Genomic DNA, 22,291 nt, shown 5'->3' with positions numbered 1-22,291 from the left:
GAGTATGCAAAATATTGTTCAAAACATTAGCAACTTTTTCTTATAACAACAACGCCGAATATAATTGGCTATTCAGAATGCAATGATATTCCAGTTGTAGATTTATTAGCAAAATCCTAGTTTTAAATTGCACGATAATCTGCTTAGCATACACTAAAATATATATTTTTATAGTTTATATGCTCAAATATACATTAATTTCGAACAGTTGCTTAAGAAATTTAACTTCTGTTATTTTTCTTATTTTGCATTTAATAATGTTTTGAACAATACTGTTCACATTGTATACATAAGTAATGGCCATTACTTCTAGATGTTATATATATGTTTATACGTATTTGTGTTTATTACTACACTTTTAAATGTTTCTGTTGTTAGTATTGTTGTGATTCTTATGCTCTTACATAGTTCAATGATTTCTCTAGTAGCTGGTTGTTGTAGTCTATAGTCTGTTGTGTTAAAATTTTTCAAAATTTACTGTTTGAATTTTTAGGCCTTAAGCCTTTTTTCTTTGTTTTTTTTTTCTTATTTTTTCTCTCCTTTATTTCAGAGAAATATTTTAAAATCAAGTATGAAATTTAATGGTGTGTGTGTGTAATTTTCCTTGTATATAGTGACAAGTTTACATATACATTTTATACATATATCAGTAATATTTATAATGTTGTGGTATTTATAAGTATGTGTTAGTGTATTTGTATTATTATGGAACTTTTATGGTTAGTTTAAGATAATATTTTTAAATTGCTAAATCAATAAGATTTTTCTTCAAGAGCTCTCGTAGAAGATTTATATATAAAATTTTACTATAAATAGTAAAAATGATAATGCCATTTAAATTATTGAGAATAATTTAAATCATTTATAATATTGCACATGTTAGAGTCATACTGAAAGTTATTGCGTGACCTCATCAAAATAGATCATGATTTATTTTATGAAGTTTTTAAACTCAAGTAGCTAGACTCTTTTAAAACTTTATTCTAAATAAAAACTGATTCATAATAAAGTGAAAAATAAATAAAATAACTCAGAATTTTTTCTATAGATTACACTCATGTTATGAGTAATCGAGCTATTTTTATACATACGTCTACAAATGTTATAAATAACTTTACTTTACATTACTACAAATAGTTTGGTATTTTCGAAATTTACATGAAATTGTTTTTCAAAGATGAAGTGTTTTACAAAGTAATGATAAATACTTATGTAGAACTTAATAAATATTATTAATTATATTTATTTTAAGTTATAAAAAAAAGTTGAAAATCGCTTGGCTATATTTTTAAAATGTTTCCCTAATTATCTTAGAAATTAATTTCTTTTAGACTGCATAGTTGTATAAGTAATTTTTATTAATTTTCTTGACTTTACATTTAAGAATTTTTCATTATATTTTCATTGAAAAAAAAATCTCAAATATATGTAAACATACAAGGCATTTATATATATAGATAGATTTTTCAACTGTCTTTTTCATTTACATTTTTTTCTGTAGTGTTTTATCTACTAAATGTCTCCTTAAGAATTATTTTTGTGCTAAAGTCTTAATTTGTTTTAATTTCAACATTGCTGTTGGTTTCGTGTTGCTGCTACCAGAAATAGTATCCTTCCTGTTCTAGTCTCATTCGTTGTCTTCAGCTGTAGTACTTATTATTGTTTCTTCATTATGTTCTTGCACAGGCATTAATCCGCATTTAATTACAGTTTGCAAGAAAGAACACATTGTGTATATATTTATGTGTATATATTTGCAACAACATACACATGTGGCATGCAATGAAAAGCGTCTTGCTAAATGAGAGTATATACTAGAATTGTCTGTACATATTTTTCATATGTGAGTTTGTTAGTAAACACTCATTTCTCACTTTTTGCTAACTTAACATTTATCCGAAAAAATACGCACTTGGGAATTTGGAAAAAAAACCAAACAGCATCATCATCATCGTCGTCATATTGAAACATAACAGCATTGAAAAATCAAAAACAACAGCAACGTAAAATGCTCCGTATACGCCTTAACTAATGCTTTAGATAAAGTTGTACATTCATACTAACATATACATATACTAACCAACAAACGCCATACTATTTCCTCACACACATTTAAAGCTGATTGTAGTGTTTGTAGTTAGTACTCATAGTATTTAGTACATTATACTGCAGGCAAGCACTATAATCCTTTAGCTGAAAGAAATTTACACTTGCAAAAAGTTTGTTGGCGCTTTAAGCTTCTAACAAAAAATATCAAAATGAAAACACCACGGCAAAAACAAAACAGAAAAACGACAAACAAAGTGTCTTTAGTTAACAATAAGTTGCCAAGTTTGGCATTAACAATGACTCTGTGGAAGTGTGTGCAAATGTAATTGTATTAGTGACTATGTTGGCAACAGTAAATACAGCGACAAAACAAGTCAGGTTTCAGTTTTAGGGCAAACCGACGTAGTAAATCTCACTATCATACCATTAAAAACTCAGGCTCTGAAAAAAAGATCAAGATTTTTAAACTAGATCCTTCCAAAAAAATTAATATGTATAGAAATTATTTATCTATATATATAAAAATGAATGTGTGTTTGTTTATTTGTATGTTTGTTTGGACTTTATATACTGAACCGCTGAACCGATTTTTATAAAAAAATTTCACTGCCTCTTCCCGTATGTCACAAAGGAACTATGGGCTACTTTATACTTCAAAATTTCAAGTGGTCGACGTGCCATGTCCACATTCAAAAAAAGTTTAGAAAGAAACTGCAAAAGTTAGAGTCCTTGAATTTTGTATGGACAACTTTGAAATCCATAAGAATATTTTGAACAAAATGGGCGGAATGGCTGTAGTGGGCGTGGCACCTGCCATATTAAGAAAATATAACAGATAGAATTCTCAAAATTACTTTAGTGTCAATATGATTATTAAAGGAAAAAAGGGGGCGGAAACTAATAGAGCTAGATTCTTCAAATTACACACGAAGAACTTTAATATCTTTATGAACATTTGGGAGAAAAAGGCAGACTTTCATTAGGGGGAATGGAATTTTAGACGAAAACTTTGAGGTCAATATGAACATTTTGGTATGGTGCTTTTTAATATACATTGCTTTTAGGGTTGCAAAGCACACAGGGTATAGCTACTTATTTATAACTGAAATATGATAAATTTAAAAATATATAATTTTCAAAATATGAAAAAAAATCCTAGAATTTAAAGTAAATCTCCAATCATATAAATATTTTTTTTATTAAAACATATACATAGGGTACATTTCTGCTCAGAGATGTTAACTAAGAATCACAGCAGTATAATAGAACATTAGCAGAACATTTTCTTTCTTGGTTATGCGAAAGGGATATGCTTAAAAATAAATTAAGTCTTACATTACACCATAAAAAACGAAAGAACAAAAAGATAAAAGCAAAAATAACACACACATAAAATTTCAGTTAAATGTAGACAAATTTAAGGTAATGAGTGCATACAAATGCAATTAAAAGAAAAAACGTTGCCAAATGCCAGCAAAAAATACCAATAATAGAAAACAAAAAATAACCTACTGCAAAGAGAATTTATATTTAGCTCAAAGTTAAATAATCCAAAGAAATGAAATTAACGTTTAAATAAAAAATAATTACGAACCTATTTTTAATTTTTTCTTACTGTAACATAAATTTAGGCTATATAATTTTAAAAGAAATATATGCTAAAAGCTTTCAAGTAGTCTGCAAATTGTTTTGTTAATTTTTCTTTGCCAAAATGCAAAATCGAAAAAAATTACATGAAAAATAAACCAGATAATGTAGACTATTCACTAAATTGCAATAATAGTAGATTCAGTTCTAGTTCAGTTCCAATTCAGTTCTAATTCAGTTCTAGTTCAGTTCTAGTTCAGTTCTAGTTCAGTTCTAGTTCAGTTCTAGTTCAGTTCTAGTTCAGTTCTAGTTCAGTTCTAGTTCAGTTCTAGTTCAGTTCTAGTTCAGTTCTAGTTCAGTTCTACTTCAGTTCTAGTTCAGTTCTAGTTCAGTTCTAGTTCAGTTCTAGTTCAGTTCTAGTTCAGTTCTAGTTCAGTTCTAGTTCAGTTCTAGTTTAGTTCTAGCTCAGTTCAGTTTCCTGTGCTATTTGAATTCCGCTTCTACTTAATTTTCATAATTTTGTACCATTAGTTGTTTTATATAGGTTTATTATCCATTATTCTATGCGAGTACTTCCATGTAAAGATAAATACCTAACTATAGTAAATATTTATATGTATTTTTTGGTTTGGGTTTTTGTACATTTTTACGTTCATACTTATATGCATGTTCCCACAGATACATTTGTGGCTCATTGATTGCTACATTACGTTTAAGTTTTTTTTAAATATTTTCCAACATTTTTTGTTAACAGCATTTGCACAGATCTTTTATTTATTTTTTGTTGTAGAAATTCTGGCTATTAAAGTTTTAATAGTTCCGGCATTTATATGTCCTTATATAAATATACATATACATTTTGAAAAAATGTTGTTTTATTTTTTATTATTTTAACAGTCATTTGTGGTTTATTGATCGTGTTTTTTCTTATTTTCATTTTCGTTTATAACTGTATTCATGACCGGTGCCAGCCACTATAGAAAGTGTACATCACCTAGTAGAAATGTGAAAACTGCAAAATAATGTCTTTTGCTAAAACTCTTATCAAAGTATTTTTATCTTTTGAAAAGCAATTTTAATAATACATTTAACAAAAAATAAAAAACAAATAAACAAGTGAATAAAATGAAATACAATTTTTGTATTTATATGAAAAAAGTTAAATAATTAATGACATGTAAAGATATTTTATAACAAAATATAATGACATTTATGAGTGTCCATAAACATGTTTTTGTTGAGAATGAGATCTGTAAGATCCAGAAGTTGTGTTATGGATAAATTAAGATAAACAGGTCAAAGAAGGATTTTCGTCTCTTTTATTTTCATTACAAAAAACAATAAAAATTTCAGATTAGTTTTTAAGAATTAATTTAAATTAAATAAATTATATTAAGTTTATGTTTTTTTTTATAAATCGTATATATTTTTTTTGCAACATTTTATAAAACGGATTAAATTAATCGCCCTAGTCAAAAAACTTTTTAAGCTTTTTATTGTAAAAAATAAAGGAATTATTTGCAATTTTGTAAAATTTTCAACAAAGTGTTAAAATTGTACTTAGCTACATTTTAACTAGAAATGAGTTTATTGCAATGTATGTATGAAAACCTACGGGTAAACATTTTTTGTTTTTACTACACAAGTTAACAACTGTAATAAAATGATACTTTGACTAAATAAAACTTCTAATAGCAGTACATTAACAACAAAAATAACTACAACAAAATGGTAAACCAACCATAACAAATGCAACTACATTTACAAATGCATATTCACATACATTTACGTTAACACAAATCACATACATACACACACACAATGAAACAGGAAAAGGGAAATATACAAGCCATGATAGTAAAACTCATTACGGATTTCAAATTTTTTAAATGTTTATGTATATATGTTTGTGTGTACGTGTTAGTGTGTTGATACTATTATGCAATTAAAACTTTCATTAAAGTAATTAAAAATGCAACAACAAACTACCACATAAAATACAAAATACATTTTACAAAACAACAAAATAGAAAAAAGTGAATTGTATAATAAAACAAAATGACAAAAGATTGAAATCGCACATATAATAGAAAATAAAAACAAATTGAAAAAATGAATAAAAAAGAAAAATTGCAACTGTGTAACGTAAAAGACTTTGACAAATAAACACTACAAAATAATACTTTCAAATAAACAGAAAACAAAAAGGCATGAGAACAATAAAAACCAAATAGCAACAACAAAAGTTTAAATGACATTTAAACAGACATGAAATTGACATGTATTTAAGACCTCCCAAAAAAGTGGATAGAACTAAATAAAAATACAATGATAATAATGAATTAAATGCTGAAAAAATCTTTTAAGTAAAAATGATTAAATGTTGAAATTAAATTTTGTTTTTAAAAAGCAAATGGAACATTAGAAAACTGTAAAGAAAGTCTTTATTTTGCAAAATATTAAAATTTTATTAAATATATATTTTTAACTGAATTATTTTCTCTTGCTTTATTTCAGACTGCATCAATATTTATACTTTCAAAGGACTACCAATAATTTAACAATTTTATTTAAAAATCCGTTTTTTTTTTTTTGCTAAGAAAAAAAGACAAAGAATAAAAAGAAACACATCATTATTTGTGTGAATATATACAGACAGACAATTCAATTGACAATTTGGTTTAAATAAATCTAAATAAAAAGCCATAAAAGAAATAACCACAGAAAAATAAGCTATTTTATATATACAAACATCAATACAAAAAGTATACATTTAAACGGAAGCGGAAATTGTAAAATAAAAAAATAAATTGTACCAAAAACACACTAAGAGCCATATAACTAAAAAGAGAATTGAAAAAAGAAAACTTATAAGGAAGCCAAACTACCTAAACCCAACAAACATTTACAGTTATAAATACCCCTTAACAACTACTGCCACTTCCGTTTGTTTGTCTTCGTTTTATTTTAGTTTTTTATTATTTTGTAATATTTCTTTCGTTACTTGCTCTTTTTGTTTTGTTTCCTCTTACAAATATAAACACAACATCGACAAGTTCAATATGACTTCTACGATAACCTTTGCTACACCTCTCGAACATAAACAGCAGGAACAGAACATACCATACTGTAAACGAAGAGGAGATGATGGTGGCCGAGGAAGCTTTAGAATAAAGAAATGTCCACAGCATTTGTTAACATACAGTGTTATATCAATATTTTTCTTCTTATGTTGGCTGCCTGGTAAGTAAAATATTTACAGATTTTACAGTCATAAAAACACATATTGCAATTACTTTAAATAAGACTTTTAATAACTAAACAACACTTATTTATTATTGTTTTACCTTTTTCACAAAAGTAAATTAATTCAAATAAAGTTCAAAAATTCTTTATGCTCTTTTATTAATAAAATTCGTTGTCCATTTTTTCAATTTATAAATAAATCCATAAATATTTAATATTTTTACTGTTTCCTTTGCTTTTCTTGAGTATGCTTAAAAATACTGTCTAAAAAGATATTGACAAAAGTAAAAATTAAAATATGCTAAAGATTGAAAACAATGCAGAAATAATAAATATCGTTTTAATAATAAAAAAATTTCTATGAACCAGCTGTTACTCATAATCGCATATAAAATTTAATTAAATTATTTGTTTTTTTTTTTTTTACTTTTCATGATAATAAAAATATTAATATAATTAAGAAGAAATCGAAATCATTTGGAAAATGTAGTATGATAATCATAAATTTATTTATATTTTTTGAAAAACGTACTCCCTTTTTTTCTAAATGCGAAAGAACATTTTCATTCTTATAAATATATTGAAAACAAAAAACAAATTTAACATTTTGATTTTGTTTTCAATATATTTATAAAAAAGAAAATGATGTTTCGATATTGTGAAACAAACACTTGCTATTTAACAGTATGTCTCTTAGTCACTACATTTTTCCATTAGAAACAAAAGTCTTCTTTTTAATTTACGTCAAACATTTAATACTTTTAAACTAAAATTTCACTTTAGATCTTTGACTTCGATATAATTGAAGTAAGAAATTACAGAATATTTGAGGTCAATCCTTTTTTCTCTAAATGTTTATTTAGTGAAATTGTTTATTCTTAATACATTTCACCCTTTATGCCATTTCATTCACATCGACATGCTGGTGCTATATTGTGTTTAGTTCATTTCAGTGTGGTGTTGTCTTGTATATTTTTTTACTTTCCATATGATGGCATCTCATGTTTATGCAAAAATAATAAAGAACAAAACTGGATTGAAAACCAAAAATGAAAAAAAAAAACAGTAACCCATGGTTAGTAATAAGAACTATAGATACGCATATATGTATGTACTCTTACGAACAATGCACCAGAATATTGTTCAGTTGCAATAAGAATATATAAACATATTACATGCAATACAACCACAAATGTAGCAACATAAAAACCCTGATAGAGTAACTCCCAATTGAATTGCAGTGTAAAAGTACGCACAACCACACACATACAAACATATATATGTAAATATATGTATGTATTTATATATGTATAGATGAATAAATGATGCATGTATAAATGTAACTGCTGACGTACACAAGAATTTTTAGTTTTTCGTTATCTTCTTGACTTTACATTACTCTTTCACCTGTCATTGTTATTGTATTACAAACAAGAAAGATGGAAATTGTAGAATAAAAGAAAAAACAATTCTGTAAAAAGTTCTGACAATAACAGGGAAAAAAGATTATAAAGTACAATTTACAAAAAAAGCAGGAAACAAAACTTGTTAGAATTTTTTAAATAAAAACTACAAATTAAAATTGCAGCGCTTGTATGTATATTAGATCGACTCACTCTGTATGGAAAGCAAAAATGTGTTTTTGTTACGCCTCTCAAAATTTACCTTGGTTTGCTTTATGATGATTCCGAAAATATTTTAAGTCAAGCGATGGCCGTTCATAGTCCGGAGTAAATCAAAAAAGGTATTTTCGAATTATTTTTTAATTTTTGTTTTGTTTTGAAACAAAATATCCAATACTTGGTATCGTTTAAAAGGGATTTTAAAGCCGCGTCCAATGATGTGTTAATCATAACTAACAGTCTGCTTAAAATTGTCATATTTTAAAATATTTAAAATTGTCAAATTTTTCAAAAGAAAAATAAAATTAATGCACAATTTTGCAAATTTTGCGCACCACTTCAAAAAACCTTTCATACTGTATATATTGTTGAAGAAATACTGTATAATTAAAAAAACTAAAAAGGGACTTTTTGTAACCGGTCCAGCTCACGAACGACCATCGATCAACTAGAAATATTTTGGGAACCATTACAAAACATAACACAGATCTTTTGAAGTTGGTTAAAATATTGAATTTAACAAAAAGAATCGTGTCCCCCATACGATATTTTCCTTAAAACTGTCCAGCTCACGAATGGACAACACTAAACCTAAAATATTTTGGGTAACATCATATTACATAACAGCGAATATTTTGAGGGGGCAACTCACCATTTTTTGTGAGTCAGTCTAATGTATATTCATTCACCCTCATATCTAGTATTTGTGTAAAAACAACTACATTCAAATTTGTTAAGTATTTTAATTTTTACTTTTTGGTTCCTTTATTTCGTATAGAGGTTAAAATGTTAACAATATATTAAATTTCTATTTGTTACCGTTACAAAATAAAAAATTTTAATATTAACATTTTGGGCTAAATTAAATTAAAAATTAATATAGCATAATTTGATCATTACAAAAGTATTATTTGTTTAATGTAAACCGCATGTCATAACATATATGACATAATTATTTGATTAGTTTCAATTACAATAATTAAATAACATTTACATTTTAATGAAAATACATTATTTTCGGCTTTTTCATATTATAATAAAAATAAGTTATTTTAATTTATATACATATACATTTATGTATGTATATGTATTTTGGTTTTGTACCATATTATTTACATTTTTACTGTAAAACAGTTTGCTGTCTAATAAATATTATGGAAATTTAATTCTATATTTCAAATGAATATTATAAAAATTCGAAACCTTAGCCCCTTCCTTATATGACATATATACTTTCGTTTTAAAAAACAAAATGTTTTCCGTTTTTGTGATTTTACAACTTATGTTGGACTTTAATAGAAAGGCTTGAAAATGAATATAGGTAGGTTTATTCGTAAAGTGATTTTTAAATTTCGACATATAGTTTACATTTTGAAACATCAAAAAGTCTAAAATTTTTTCATAATGACATAAAATCCACGAGTTAGAAGGAGACAATATATTAAGAAAAAGATTATTTACGCGAGGTCTCACTTGTATTAGGGTATCCAAAATATGTAAAACATACAACAATGTTAAAATCAGAATAAGTGGAAAGTGATTTTGTATATAATGATGAGCAACCTATTTTTCTCTTCTTTGTAATTATATTTTTTTAATTTTTCTGTTTTATATGTAAATTGATTTTTTGTTTGTTATTCAATTTACAATCATCATATGTTTATTTTATAGTAAATTTTTTAGCACTTTTTAAAAAACACAGTACGGAAACGGAAATAAAAGTTTTAACACCAGACGTTTTAAGCCACAAAAAGTTTTTTCCATTTAATAACAGATTTTATTTTAATTACAGAAAAATTTAATTTAATTTATTTTATGTCACAATAGCAACAGATAGCTGTTTATAAAATATAATGAATTTATGTTTAAATAAAATTTAGTTTTTATTTTAGTAATTTGTATTTAAGTAGAAATAAACTACGAATTGTTGATAACAATATTTAGGGATAAATTTTAAGCACTTTTTCCCCTTAATTAAGTATTCATAATATACATATAGTTGTATATATTAAATTGCACATACATAAATCTCTATACTTAAATTATTAATTAAAGTTTAAATGTACTTTTAACTATTGTAACTTTTGAAAATATCTACAAGTTTCTTATTTCTTTATATATTGTTCATTATTATTCCATATTTATGGTATTTTTTATTTTGGTGTTTTGGTGTTTTTTATGTTGCAAAAACTTACTTTACCATTGTTGTCATAGATATTGGTATAGTTGTTGCAATTTTGTTAATATTTATTGGAAGATAAACTGGACGACACAAAACATTTTTGCTTTCTTTATTTTTGTTGTATTTATAGTTACTTTTGTTGTATAGTTGGACATTTTCCAATTTAACAGATATTGAACAATAACTAACTAATACTATTATAACGAAACTATAACACAAATGCATACATACATACATATGTATATACATTCGTACTTACATACATAGTCTTCTATACACTTAAAGCCTTATATATACCTCAACGTAAATACGAGTTGATACACGGAGACACAAACATGACAGCTCGTGTTTTTAGATACTACATATATATTTATTTCTTTTAGTTGTATATTATGCTGTTGTTGTTTTCCTATTTATTTTTTAAAAACAGAAAAAAATATTATTTGTTACCTATTGTCGATGTGGAGTCAAATAAACTTTAATACTGCTAGAAGTTTAAAAATTAACCCATTATAGGAAGTTAGAAGATTTTTGTGTTTTCATCTTTGACGTTTACTGGTTACTTTACTGGTTACCACCTAAAAATAGGGTCTAATTATGTAGGAATTGTGAGTTTTATATTCTCAATCATTCTGAGTTATATTCTTATAAATGATTCTAACCAATAAAACAACTTTAGTTTCATCTTACAATATTTGTAACTATTTTGTCCACTAAAGGTTAACTGATAAACAAATACACATACATTCATATGTACATACATAAATATATTTCGTTTCCTATAAAAATACCATGGCTAACTAAACATGCCAAAAAATAAAATCATCTATGTATGTATGACAAATGGATAAAAAGCAACTGATAATGGTTGTAAATGTTTGAGATATAAAAATATGTTTTGTTATATAATTTAAAATATTTGTCATACAATAAAAATAAAACGAAAAAAAAAAAATAAAATAGAAATGTATCGTCATTTTTAAAAATGAACTGTAGAAAAATCGAATTTTATTGTTCACATTATAGAAGTCCATAACATTGAATAAAACTCATAAATCAGCAAATGGAGAAAATAATGTATTGTTTAGTTAAAAAGATGATTTTGAAACTACATGTATACTTCTAACAGTACCAGCATACACGTTGCATTTGCCCAGCAAACACGAGAGTTTGGGTTAAATTATACATTTTAAAAACTTTACAGTGAGTTTATTGTTACTAATTTTAATTAAAACAATTTTTTAAATTTTTTTAGTTTTTATACTTTTTTAAAAACTTTTTTGATATTGCTTTTAATTTGTTAAAAGACGTTTTAAACTCAAATCTATATTTACATTTCATACATTTTTTATAATGATTTCAAATTGAAAACTTTCGTAAGACGTTGCAATCGCAAACATATTTGAAACAGATTAACATTTCTTTAGATTTAAAATCCTTTCAGAGTTATTTTTGATATCAAATTAAAATAATATATTCTTTTAGCTTAGTGTTTGTTGGGTTTGGAAATGTCAATGTGTATAAGTGTATAAATTACATATTTATATTAGAATGGCCTTGCTTGTATGAAGAAAAAATAAGGTAGCAAGGCCCGAAATTAAAATTAAAGATGTTCCAGCCAAACAAAACTTTTTCCGAAAAATTACAATATTTGTAATCTTAACTTAAAAACCTATCAAATGATTCTAAATATATTTTATTTATCAGAAATATGATAAAATCGAAAATTTTAATTTTTTGGCTACCCTAATGTACATATATGTAAATATGCTCGAAGACTAATGTTAGTAAAATAAAATAATTTTATAAAAATGGCTAGAGAATTAAAACATGTTTAAGTAACTGTCATAATATATAAAAAAACTATAATATAATTTTATTTTACCAGTGGCAAAAGTTATGATATTTTCAAATGACATTAGTTACTGAAATAACTTTCTTCGAGGGTAGATTTTTATATATTTATATTTACTATTTCATTGTCCTTAGATATTTCGCTCAACCATGTTTCTTTTTTATTTTTTTATTCTCTCGAGCTGACAGATATAAATATGCATTTATTTTTCTGTGTAAAGTGCATTTTTACATTATTTCGTACATGAATGGACTAGTGAGTAGCGTACACACACATGTGTATGTAAGTAGTTTGTTGTTTGTTTTTTGTTATATTTGTTATATTAGTAGACGTTTGCTATACACAACTAAAACGTAAAGTAAATATGTTTCATATGCAATGGCTATAAAAAGGTTGTTTTTTTATTTCTTAGTTACTTCTTTTTTAACTGACAATCTTTATTTGAGCTTCATTGAGCTGGAAATATTTTCTTAGTCGTGTAAAAAAAAATACACAAAATAATCTAAACAAACAGCATTGCAAACATATTCATATATCAAGGTATTAAAAATTTATTTATTTATATACTAAATGCTTTGTAAATGCCAAAAAGTATTTGAAAGGAAAATGTAATGCTTAAGGAAGAAAAATCATATCGTTTAAACATTTTTTTGACTTAGTTTACTAATCCAGAAATGAGGGTTTTTAAATCTGAAATTTATTTAAAAAGCAAATTTTGTACACTTATGGTTCATTGAATATTATTACAAATATAATATTTGTGTAATTTCTTGTCCATCCCATTAAAATCTAAATCAAATGTTCTTTATTTTACTGATTGATATAAAATAATTTCAATTATATGCCATAATTTGTAATTTCCATAACATTAAGTAATTTGCCTATTCAAAATGATGACAAAAACAAATATGAAGAAAAAGGAACTGTATAATAAAATAAATAGCGAAAAATTACACAAAATAATTCTTATGTTTTTCTATAACTCACACAAACAAAAATTACTTATTAAAAAAAAACTTTTCACAAACATTTCACTTATACTAGGGACAGATTTTTCTAAAGATGATTCTTGTTCTTGAAGGTTTTTTAGGTTAAAACAATAAAGGAAATTATACAAAATTGTAAAACAAATATATGCCCTAAAATGACTACCAAAAAAGCTAAAAACAGAAACATGTGTCAAACATTTAAAACTTCAGTAAGCTGTCTCAGTTTAACAACACGAAATGAAATTGAAATTTGTTTACCACTTCAAATATTTGAACACCATCTTAAAAATGAAATGAGCAAAGGAAAGATGGTAATAAGAATTTCCTGTTCATTTGTCACCCAATTTCAATTTTTATTTAAAACATAACATAAAAAACACACTTCAAATTGATTTCAAGTGTTTTGCGTGTTACTTGCAAATTAATAAAACACAAAAAAAATGTTTTTGTTTTCCTTTTTTATGTTTGTTATCAGTAGTACTTAGATGAAAAAAACGAAACTTTTAAAAATGTTGCTTAATGCCTTAACATGAAAATATTTATTTATTGTTTTGCCTGTTTTTTTCTTCTCAATTAAATTTTTTCCTTGTAAAAGGCACAGTGGAAGGAAATAAATAAATCTAAAGAATTTCATTTAATAATTTAAAAAGTCACAAAGTCAATACGATTCCATATAACCACACAAGCTAACTTTAAAAATATAACGATTATGAACCGAAAATAAAAACAAATACAATAATTACTCGAAATTAAATAATTACCTATATTTAAATCGTGAAAAGAAAATATGTTTCATTGTTCTATGCTTTTACCCACAGTTTATATTTGATCCACCCCTCCGTAAAAGTACATAAAAATTGTATTTATTCAAGTGTTTTTGTTTTTTATCTTCTTATTGGTAGTTTTCTGTTGTTGTACAATTATTATTTTATTTCGCTATTACTCTGGTTGTTGTTTTTGTTGTCTAATTCCTTTAGATCACACAAATTCCTAATTTGTTACATAGTGACAATATTTTATTGTTTATTTTTTATATATATATATATATTTTTTCTTTTATAAATAAGTATTTTTTTGAATTCCTGTTTTTCCAATTTGTTTTCGTGTTTCGTTCAACTTGAAGTTAATTTTCTATCACATCAATTTTCCGAGACGTGTTGCAATGTTTAAAATATTGCCAATATTATTTTTTGCTTTTTCATTGAAAGGTACAGTTTTTTAACATAGAACATTACGTATAGAATACAAATCAGCTTAAATATAAAATAAAATGAGTATTTTAATATAATTTCAAATTATAAGAACTGTGTTTTTGTTTTGCACCAGTAAACATAGTTAATGAGGATATTTTTAAATCTGTTGTTATGTGTTGTCCTTGTTACTTATATTTGTTTGAAAAATACATATATCGTACTATATATGAAAGTAAACTTTAATATGTTCTAAAAAACTAAGAATTTAAATATTTTATGTGGGAAATCAACAATAATTTATATAAATTTAATGTTAAAAGATAAAAACATTAAATAAATTAATTTCCTTCTTTGCTAAAAGCCATAAAGAAGGTTAGCTATTAAAAACACTATTTTATAATAATTTAATTCAAAAGTTTATTTTACAAAATTTTAAAAATTGCTGAAAACTACTAAATATTTGAATTGCTTAATGTCATAAATTATCCAAAAAAGGTACGATTAAATAAAATTAGTTTACTTATTCAGTTACATTACTTATTATAAAGTTAAAATAATGAGCAATAACAAATTTCAAATTTATACCAAAAATAATATATGTATATAAAAAATGCACATGATATTTCGATAAATTATAAACCTAAATTAATTTTAAATAAATCTTATTTATTACTGCTAAAAATGTCAGATTTTCTTCCAGTGATTAGTATACAAAAAGTTTCGTAGACCTCAAGTAAAATTAATATCATGTTGGTTTTCGAATAAATTGCAGAGTCAAAGAAAAAAATCTACATTTAAATAATCTAGCACCCAGAATAACAACAACAAAAATAGCAACAGTAGTAAAGCAACCAGAAAGTAAAACATTTATAAAATTAATAAAATGTCAATGTAATTAATGTTCCTTTGTTAGTTATGACAATACCAAAAATCTCAGTAACAAACAACTACTCCTTCTTATACATGCATAACCCAACATAAAATTTGCGCAGCAAAAACTAATGTAGAAATCTACACAATCATATAAACTACAGAAATTTTTAATTACATAGTCTTCAATGTTTTACAAATCCGAGCCTTATATCTCAATTTTCTAAATATTTTACAGAATAAAAGCAACTAAGACGTCTTTAGATATTGACAATAGTTATGTATCTCAAATATTTGTTGGGTACATGTTAGACATTGGAACTATTTATTTAATTATATTACCGCATCAGCATGTTTTGTTGTATATAAATGTTGTTATATTTATTATAAGTAGAACTGCTACAAAATCTTGTTGCTATAATTGTCGTATAAGAGTGGTAGTGGTAGTAGTAGCAGTAGTAGTGTGGTAGTAATAGTAGCAATAAGTAGACTATAAAATGAAAAACCATAAATTTACTCCAAAACATAGTAACCGCAAAACTCAATACTACTACTGCTACACTCTAACAACAACTAACTACGCAAAATTCAATCAACTAAATAACTGCATTTATAAAACGCATACATACTCACACTCAAACAATCATCTACATTTGAGTACATGCAAAATATTCCAGATACATAGTATAGTTATTTACATAACAAGTGTCATAACTCAATATGTTTCAACTTTCATACATCGACGACTCCGATTTTAAGAGCATCTCCCGACAAAACCGATTTCCTTTGAAAAGTTTGTTTTCATGTTTTTAATTTATATTGACTTCAATTTATACAATATAAAAATACATTTTAGGTCTATCTATCCTTATAAAATTCCTCAATTCGTAGGTTAGTAGACACAGAACAATTTTATTGATTTTTTACTATCATGTACAGTTTTTATTTTTAATAATTTTATAAGTAAAAAAATCGTTACTAATCCCATTATTATGAAATCCATTAGTTTTTTTATTATTTGCCATCAAAAATTTTATATCATAAGACAATGGTTTACTGGTAACTTTATTTTTCGAGGTATGACGGCCTGCAAGTAAATGAGTAATTGTTATTGCCAGTCGCTCATACATGTATTTATATATATTGCATATATGTATGTATATACACACACACGTACTGTAGATAATTTTGTTGATTACACAGACCAACGAGATAAAACTTTTTTAATCATTTTTTATTAGTCCTATTATTAGGTGTGCTGATCCCAAAAATTACAACATAAAAGTATTATCATCCACCCATTTTCCAAATTTTGATATTTCAGTCCCCGTGATTTTATCTCAAATATTAAATTCTTTCATTTTAAATAAATTGCGAATATTGACGAAAAATAAATTTACATTCGTATAAGAATTACATTAAAAAAAAAAACATCTGAGGTTTTAGAAAAAACAAAACCATAAACTCGGATGACCAAACTCAAGCTAAGCAATATTGGTAAATTCCATAGTGAAATATAATTTTGGTATATTTTTATAATTTAAAAAAAATACCATAATGTCTTAACCTAATATTTAATACCATATTCCAAGGAAATTTGTAAGTGATAAAGAGAAACTAACAATAGATTTTGATCCAGTGCCTTAAAAGAGATAGATTCATTTTAAAACATTTTCTAAACATCAATTTCGTTGGCTGGTGTAATTCATGTATAAGTTTAAACATAACAAATAATCAAATTCCTATTTAAATAAACATATATGTATCTGCAAGCAGGTGTGTTTATTTGCTTGTACATATATCTCTCATCAGTACATCGGTTGTTCATATTCAAATTACTGTTTGTAGTAACAACACTTAAGAGAGCTACAAAGACATATATTATGAAAAGTTAATAATTAAGAGAACATTTTATTTTGACTTAACACAAAGCAATAAAATATGTATATGAAATAGAAAATAGAATTAAAAATAATATTAATTTTAAATTTGATTTTTCGATCACGAATTATACCGAAAATTTTAAACCATAAAAAAGATCAAAATAAGTCCACATTATTTGAAAAAATAACTGCTTTTTTGTTTTTGTTTTTTTTTTTTTCTTAAATTGTTTATGAGGTTTTCTCAGATCTTTGCTGATTTTCAATTCAGACAAACAGACGAACATATCTACTCCGCTATCTAAAAGGACTCGGAATATAAATACTTTATAGAGTAGGAAATTTTATTATAGAAATGGAATAAATACCCTTCTCACGAAGGAGTAGTGTATAAAAACAAAAATTTTTCATCTAAATATGAATCAAATAATTTCTATAATTATTTTTTATTTTTATTAAATAGATTAAAATTTATACAAAATTAATTAAAATTTTAATTCCTCACATTATGTGTATAATTTCTGTTGCTTTTGTTTCTCTACAGCACTTGCATAATGTGATGTAAAGAATTTTGCAATTTATGGATTTTAAGAATTTCACAGCGTATATCAAAATAAAGGAATATTTAAAGTCTTAAATCAAGTTAAGTGTTAAGTATAAAATGCACAAAATGACAAAATAATAATTTATATTGGATTTTAATGGCCTTTTAGACATACAATACAGCCAGCTTTACAAAACAAGTTAACAAAATGCTGATTATGAAATTTACAATTGTACACTAAAACATTTCTTAGCGAATTAATACACACATGTACATAACTATGTATGCACAAGAGTATTTAAACATATTTATGCTCACTCACACATAAATGTTTTATTGAAGCATTTGACAATGTTGGTCTGTGGCAGCAGTGGCGCTTACTAAACTAGCACCCTCAACATAATAATATAATAATGTTATTTTTGTTTAGATTTTAATGCTCTTTTTTGAATAGAAACTGTTCGTTAAAGTACTTACAATAAAAGATTTGAAACAAAAGAACAAAACAAAAAAAAATTAAGTACTAAAATATTTGTGCATAGTTATGTATGTGTATCGCTGCTGATATTGTGCTGTTGAAATATTTATTGTTGTATAATTATTGTTGTTTTGCTGATTGTTATTTACGTTTAAATACACAAAATTTCATACACATAAGTATACACTTTTAGATTTTCATATCGTTGCATAAAAAGAAAAAATCAGATATGTATGTATATCTTTTTTATGTATAGTTTTAGGAAATTTGTAAATTTTTTTAGTTCAGTTAACTATATGTTTCTATACATACCTACACATATGTACATTTGTGTATGTGAATATATAAGATTTGATAACAGTTTCTGGTTTTTATGAATGTCTAGTGTACATAAAACAACACATTCTAATACTTTTACATTTACACAGACATTTATGTATGTATATATGTGTGTTTAAATGAGTATAAATTGTTTGCTGTTTGTAATAGAATAATCATCATTTATCATATAATCAAGCAATATGTTTTGTCATATATTTTCCAGGTAAATGTACATATATCATATCGTATACATACATATTTATATGAAAAGTGCTATTGATGTCCTTTATTTTTGTATGTGTGTGTGTGTCAAAATATACAATACGTATAATTATTTTCTGTTTGTTGTATGCGTATTTGTAGGACTATTGTTGTCTTGATATGCTCAAAACAAATGATTTATGATCACAAAACATTATTCAAATGTTGTAAATTATCTTTACAAACAGAAAATTGACTATTTCTTTGAATCAACAATATCAGCAGCAACAAAAATATAACACACAATAATAATGTCAAATGTTGATAACTGTGATAGCAATTTCTGAAAGGTAAAATAAATGAATGACAAAAAAAAAAACAAAAAGTTTATAAATTGATAGAGACTTTTGTATTCTTTAAACTTGAAATATGATATACGATTGTGAAAATGTTAACTTTTTAAATATTGATTACAGAAAAAATACCCTTCAGACTCCTTTTGTAAAATAGTTAAATATTCTGTAATCATTCATCATTTTAATTCCAAAGTAAAAATGTTATCCTTATAAAATTACAAACAAAAAAGATAAATTAATTTACTACCAGCAATCCTTAAAACCATAAAGGGATTTTTATCATTGCCTATGAATCTATAACTTTTTCTTTCATTTCTTAACGCCTCTTCACTAGTCCTTTAGCCCACTGAATTTAATGCAAAGAAATTTAATTGTTTCGCTTTTACTATTGTGATTTGCTCTTATTTTTATTCCATTTTTATTATTTTTTTTCTATTTAACATGTGCATTTTCATTTATAGTCATACAGCCGTCAGGGTTGCCACCACACATTGTGATGGTCTAGTGAACAAAATTTTAATTAAGTGTGGAATAACTTTTTTTACAGTTGTGCATTGTAATGACTGCACAACTGCAGCAGTAAGAGCCATTGCTATAAAAAGATAAAAAGTGGTTGAAAAAGAAAACATTTTTTAAATCTAAATTCTTTCATCAATTCCAATATACATAGATAGAAAAAATATAAAAAAGTGCATACTGCTCACTTAGACTAATCTGTTTATATAGGTTTTGTTGGAGGTTGGGTTCACTGACTATTTGATGTTGTAGACATTATTGAAAAGACATTTTATTACATTACTTTTTCAGTAAGCTTACTTTAATTAAGGCTCTATCAATAGAATTTTCCCTTGATTAAGCAGTCAAACTGATGTCACAATGTATACAGGAGAATTTCTTTAATGTAAACATTTTTAAACTTAATCAAATACATTTATACAGAAGTTATGATTATACATATGTTTATAAGTAATTAATAATATGGAGCTGGTGTTATTTTTCTATCCATTCTAAAAAATATAATACATTTGAAGGCACATAAATTTCTAAAACAAGTTAGTGTGTTATAGCTGAATCTTATATACCCACTATCAAATCATTGCCGAGAAGCCATACTTTATTATAAGTAATCCTTGATATTTAAGAAGTGATACTTTTGTTATTATCAAAACAATATATATAGAATTTTACCTTCATACATATATCGATATTAATTTAAACATTAAGGTAATATTTGGAAGAATGCGTTTAATGATGCTCTTCCAGATTTAGCTCAGAATAGTTATGGTGCGATCATCGCAAAATTTTGTAGAACATTTTTGTTCATACAGATGTTTTTTATGTTAAAAATCATCGCTTTACTGGTATTTTTAAATTTCTAAAAAAGACAATATATGGGGATGGGTGAATTATGAACCGATCCCCATAAAATTTGGTAGAATAATTTTGGCTAGAACGAAACTTGTTTATGTACCTGTACTCGTATTCTTAAGGCAGTAATATGTGTTAAAGTAATTTTGTGAAGGATCGTCTTACAATTTAATAAGGATCGATGTGTTACAAACGGAATGACAAAAACAGTATACCCTCTTTTTTTTGATGGTGGGTATAACAATATCAATTGTTTTTTTAAAAGTTGTTGCACTTTTGCTTCACACATACATTGACAATTTAACTTCCTTTTCCGACTAAAGCTATCACTAGCAATATGTTTGTCTCTTCCACTCGGATTTACTCACGCCCTGTACTTGTTTTGGCTTTTACTCTTGAGAAGGGAATTTAGTTTATTTTAAGTGGAAATTTATATCGTTTTAACATTTATCTGCATATGTTGCTGCTGGTGTTTGCTTTTGTTATTGTTATTTTGTAACATCTAGCTTTATATGAAAAAAACGTATATATAAACGTTAAAGGTAAAATTTACGACAACTTTATGTATGCCCTCATATTAAATGCAAGTTTGATTGTTTAAACTTCCACCACTTGCTGTTAGAAGAGTTTTTTACTTGTTGTTTCGGTTAGGTATGGAGGGATAGTTGGACCATAAACAACAAAATGTTAGAAGTAACCTCTTTCCAAAAACCACCTTATCAACACGTGACATTCTATCACTGATGAGTGTATGTGCCAATGTTAAAAATGTGAAAATAATATTTCTCAACTTCACCTTTAGCAGTGGTGTCAAGTTGTTCTTTGCCAAAAAAAAAAAAAAAAATAAAGGGTGTTTGTAACAAAAACTTTTTATATATATGTATGTAAATACATATATAAATTTTCTTCCTGTGTGACAATTGTTTATCGCAGTTAGTTTTTAGACTAGCTTCAACGTTTCGCTTGCTTTTCAAACAATTCATACGATTGTTGATAATGGGTTTTCTTTAACTCATGTCTTACGTATGCAAATCATGCTTATTTACGTAACACTAAAGTGATATTTCTTACGCTGTTAAAATGGGAAAACGTGTTAGGACACTTAATGGAGGTCACGAAGAACTATCATCAATCTGAAAGGAAAAGGTTTATGAAACGAAACGCAAATATGCAATAATAGAAAAACCATTTATTTTGATTGACAAATAACTGAAATGAGTATTTGATTTCAATTTATTTCGTATGGGTTCATATTATAATGATATATATCTGCATATTTATTTCGAATAAGATAATTTATAATTTAATATGAAATGAATGTATGTTACCATTAATATAGCAAAATAATCTATATAAATGAACTATTTTAGTAAAAAAGATGTAAAATTTATTGTAACATCTATTATTTCTTAAACTTGTTATTAAACTATTAAAATATAATTTTACTTTTAATACAATTTGACCTTATCTTTTAAACGATTAATTAAATTGATAAACAATGTTCAACAATTACAAATCTTAGAATAAGAAATTAATATTGCTTGTAAATT

General features: G+C 25.3%; 1 protein-coding gene across 1 annotated transcript in view; it reads left to right on the top strand.

The window, feature by feature from the left end:
• The window catches only part of LOC111679258, a 49,534-nt gene that overhangs the window by 10,518 nt on the left and 16,725 nt on the right, over positions 1–22,291 (top strand). The window contains exon 2 of the mRNA XM_046956608.1: positions 6,154–6,879. Coding sequence (XP_046812564.1) covers positions 6,699–6,879 — 181 coding nt within the window. The 5' untranslated portion in view covers positions 6,154–6,698. The remainder of the gene's footprint in view (positions 1–6,153; positions 6,880–22,291) is intronic.

This window comes from Lucilia cuprina, chromosome 2 (assembly GCF_022045245.1).
Source record: "Lucilia cuprina isolate Lc7/37 chromosome 2, ASM2204524v1, whole genome shotgun sequence".
In the NCBI taxonomy this organism is placed as follows: domain Eukaryota; kingdom Metazoa; phylum Arthropoda; class Insecta; order Diptera; family Calliphoridae; genus Lucilia; species Lucilia cuprina.
This window is presented reverse-complemented; position numbering and strand designations above follow the sequence as displayed.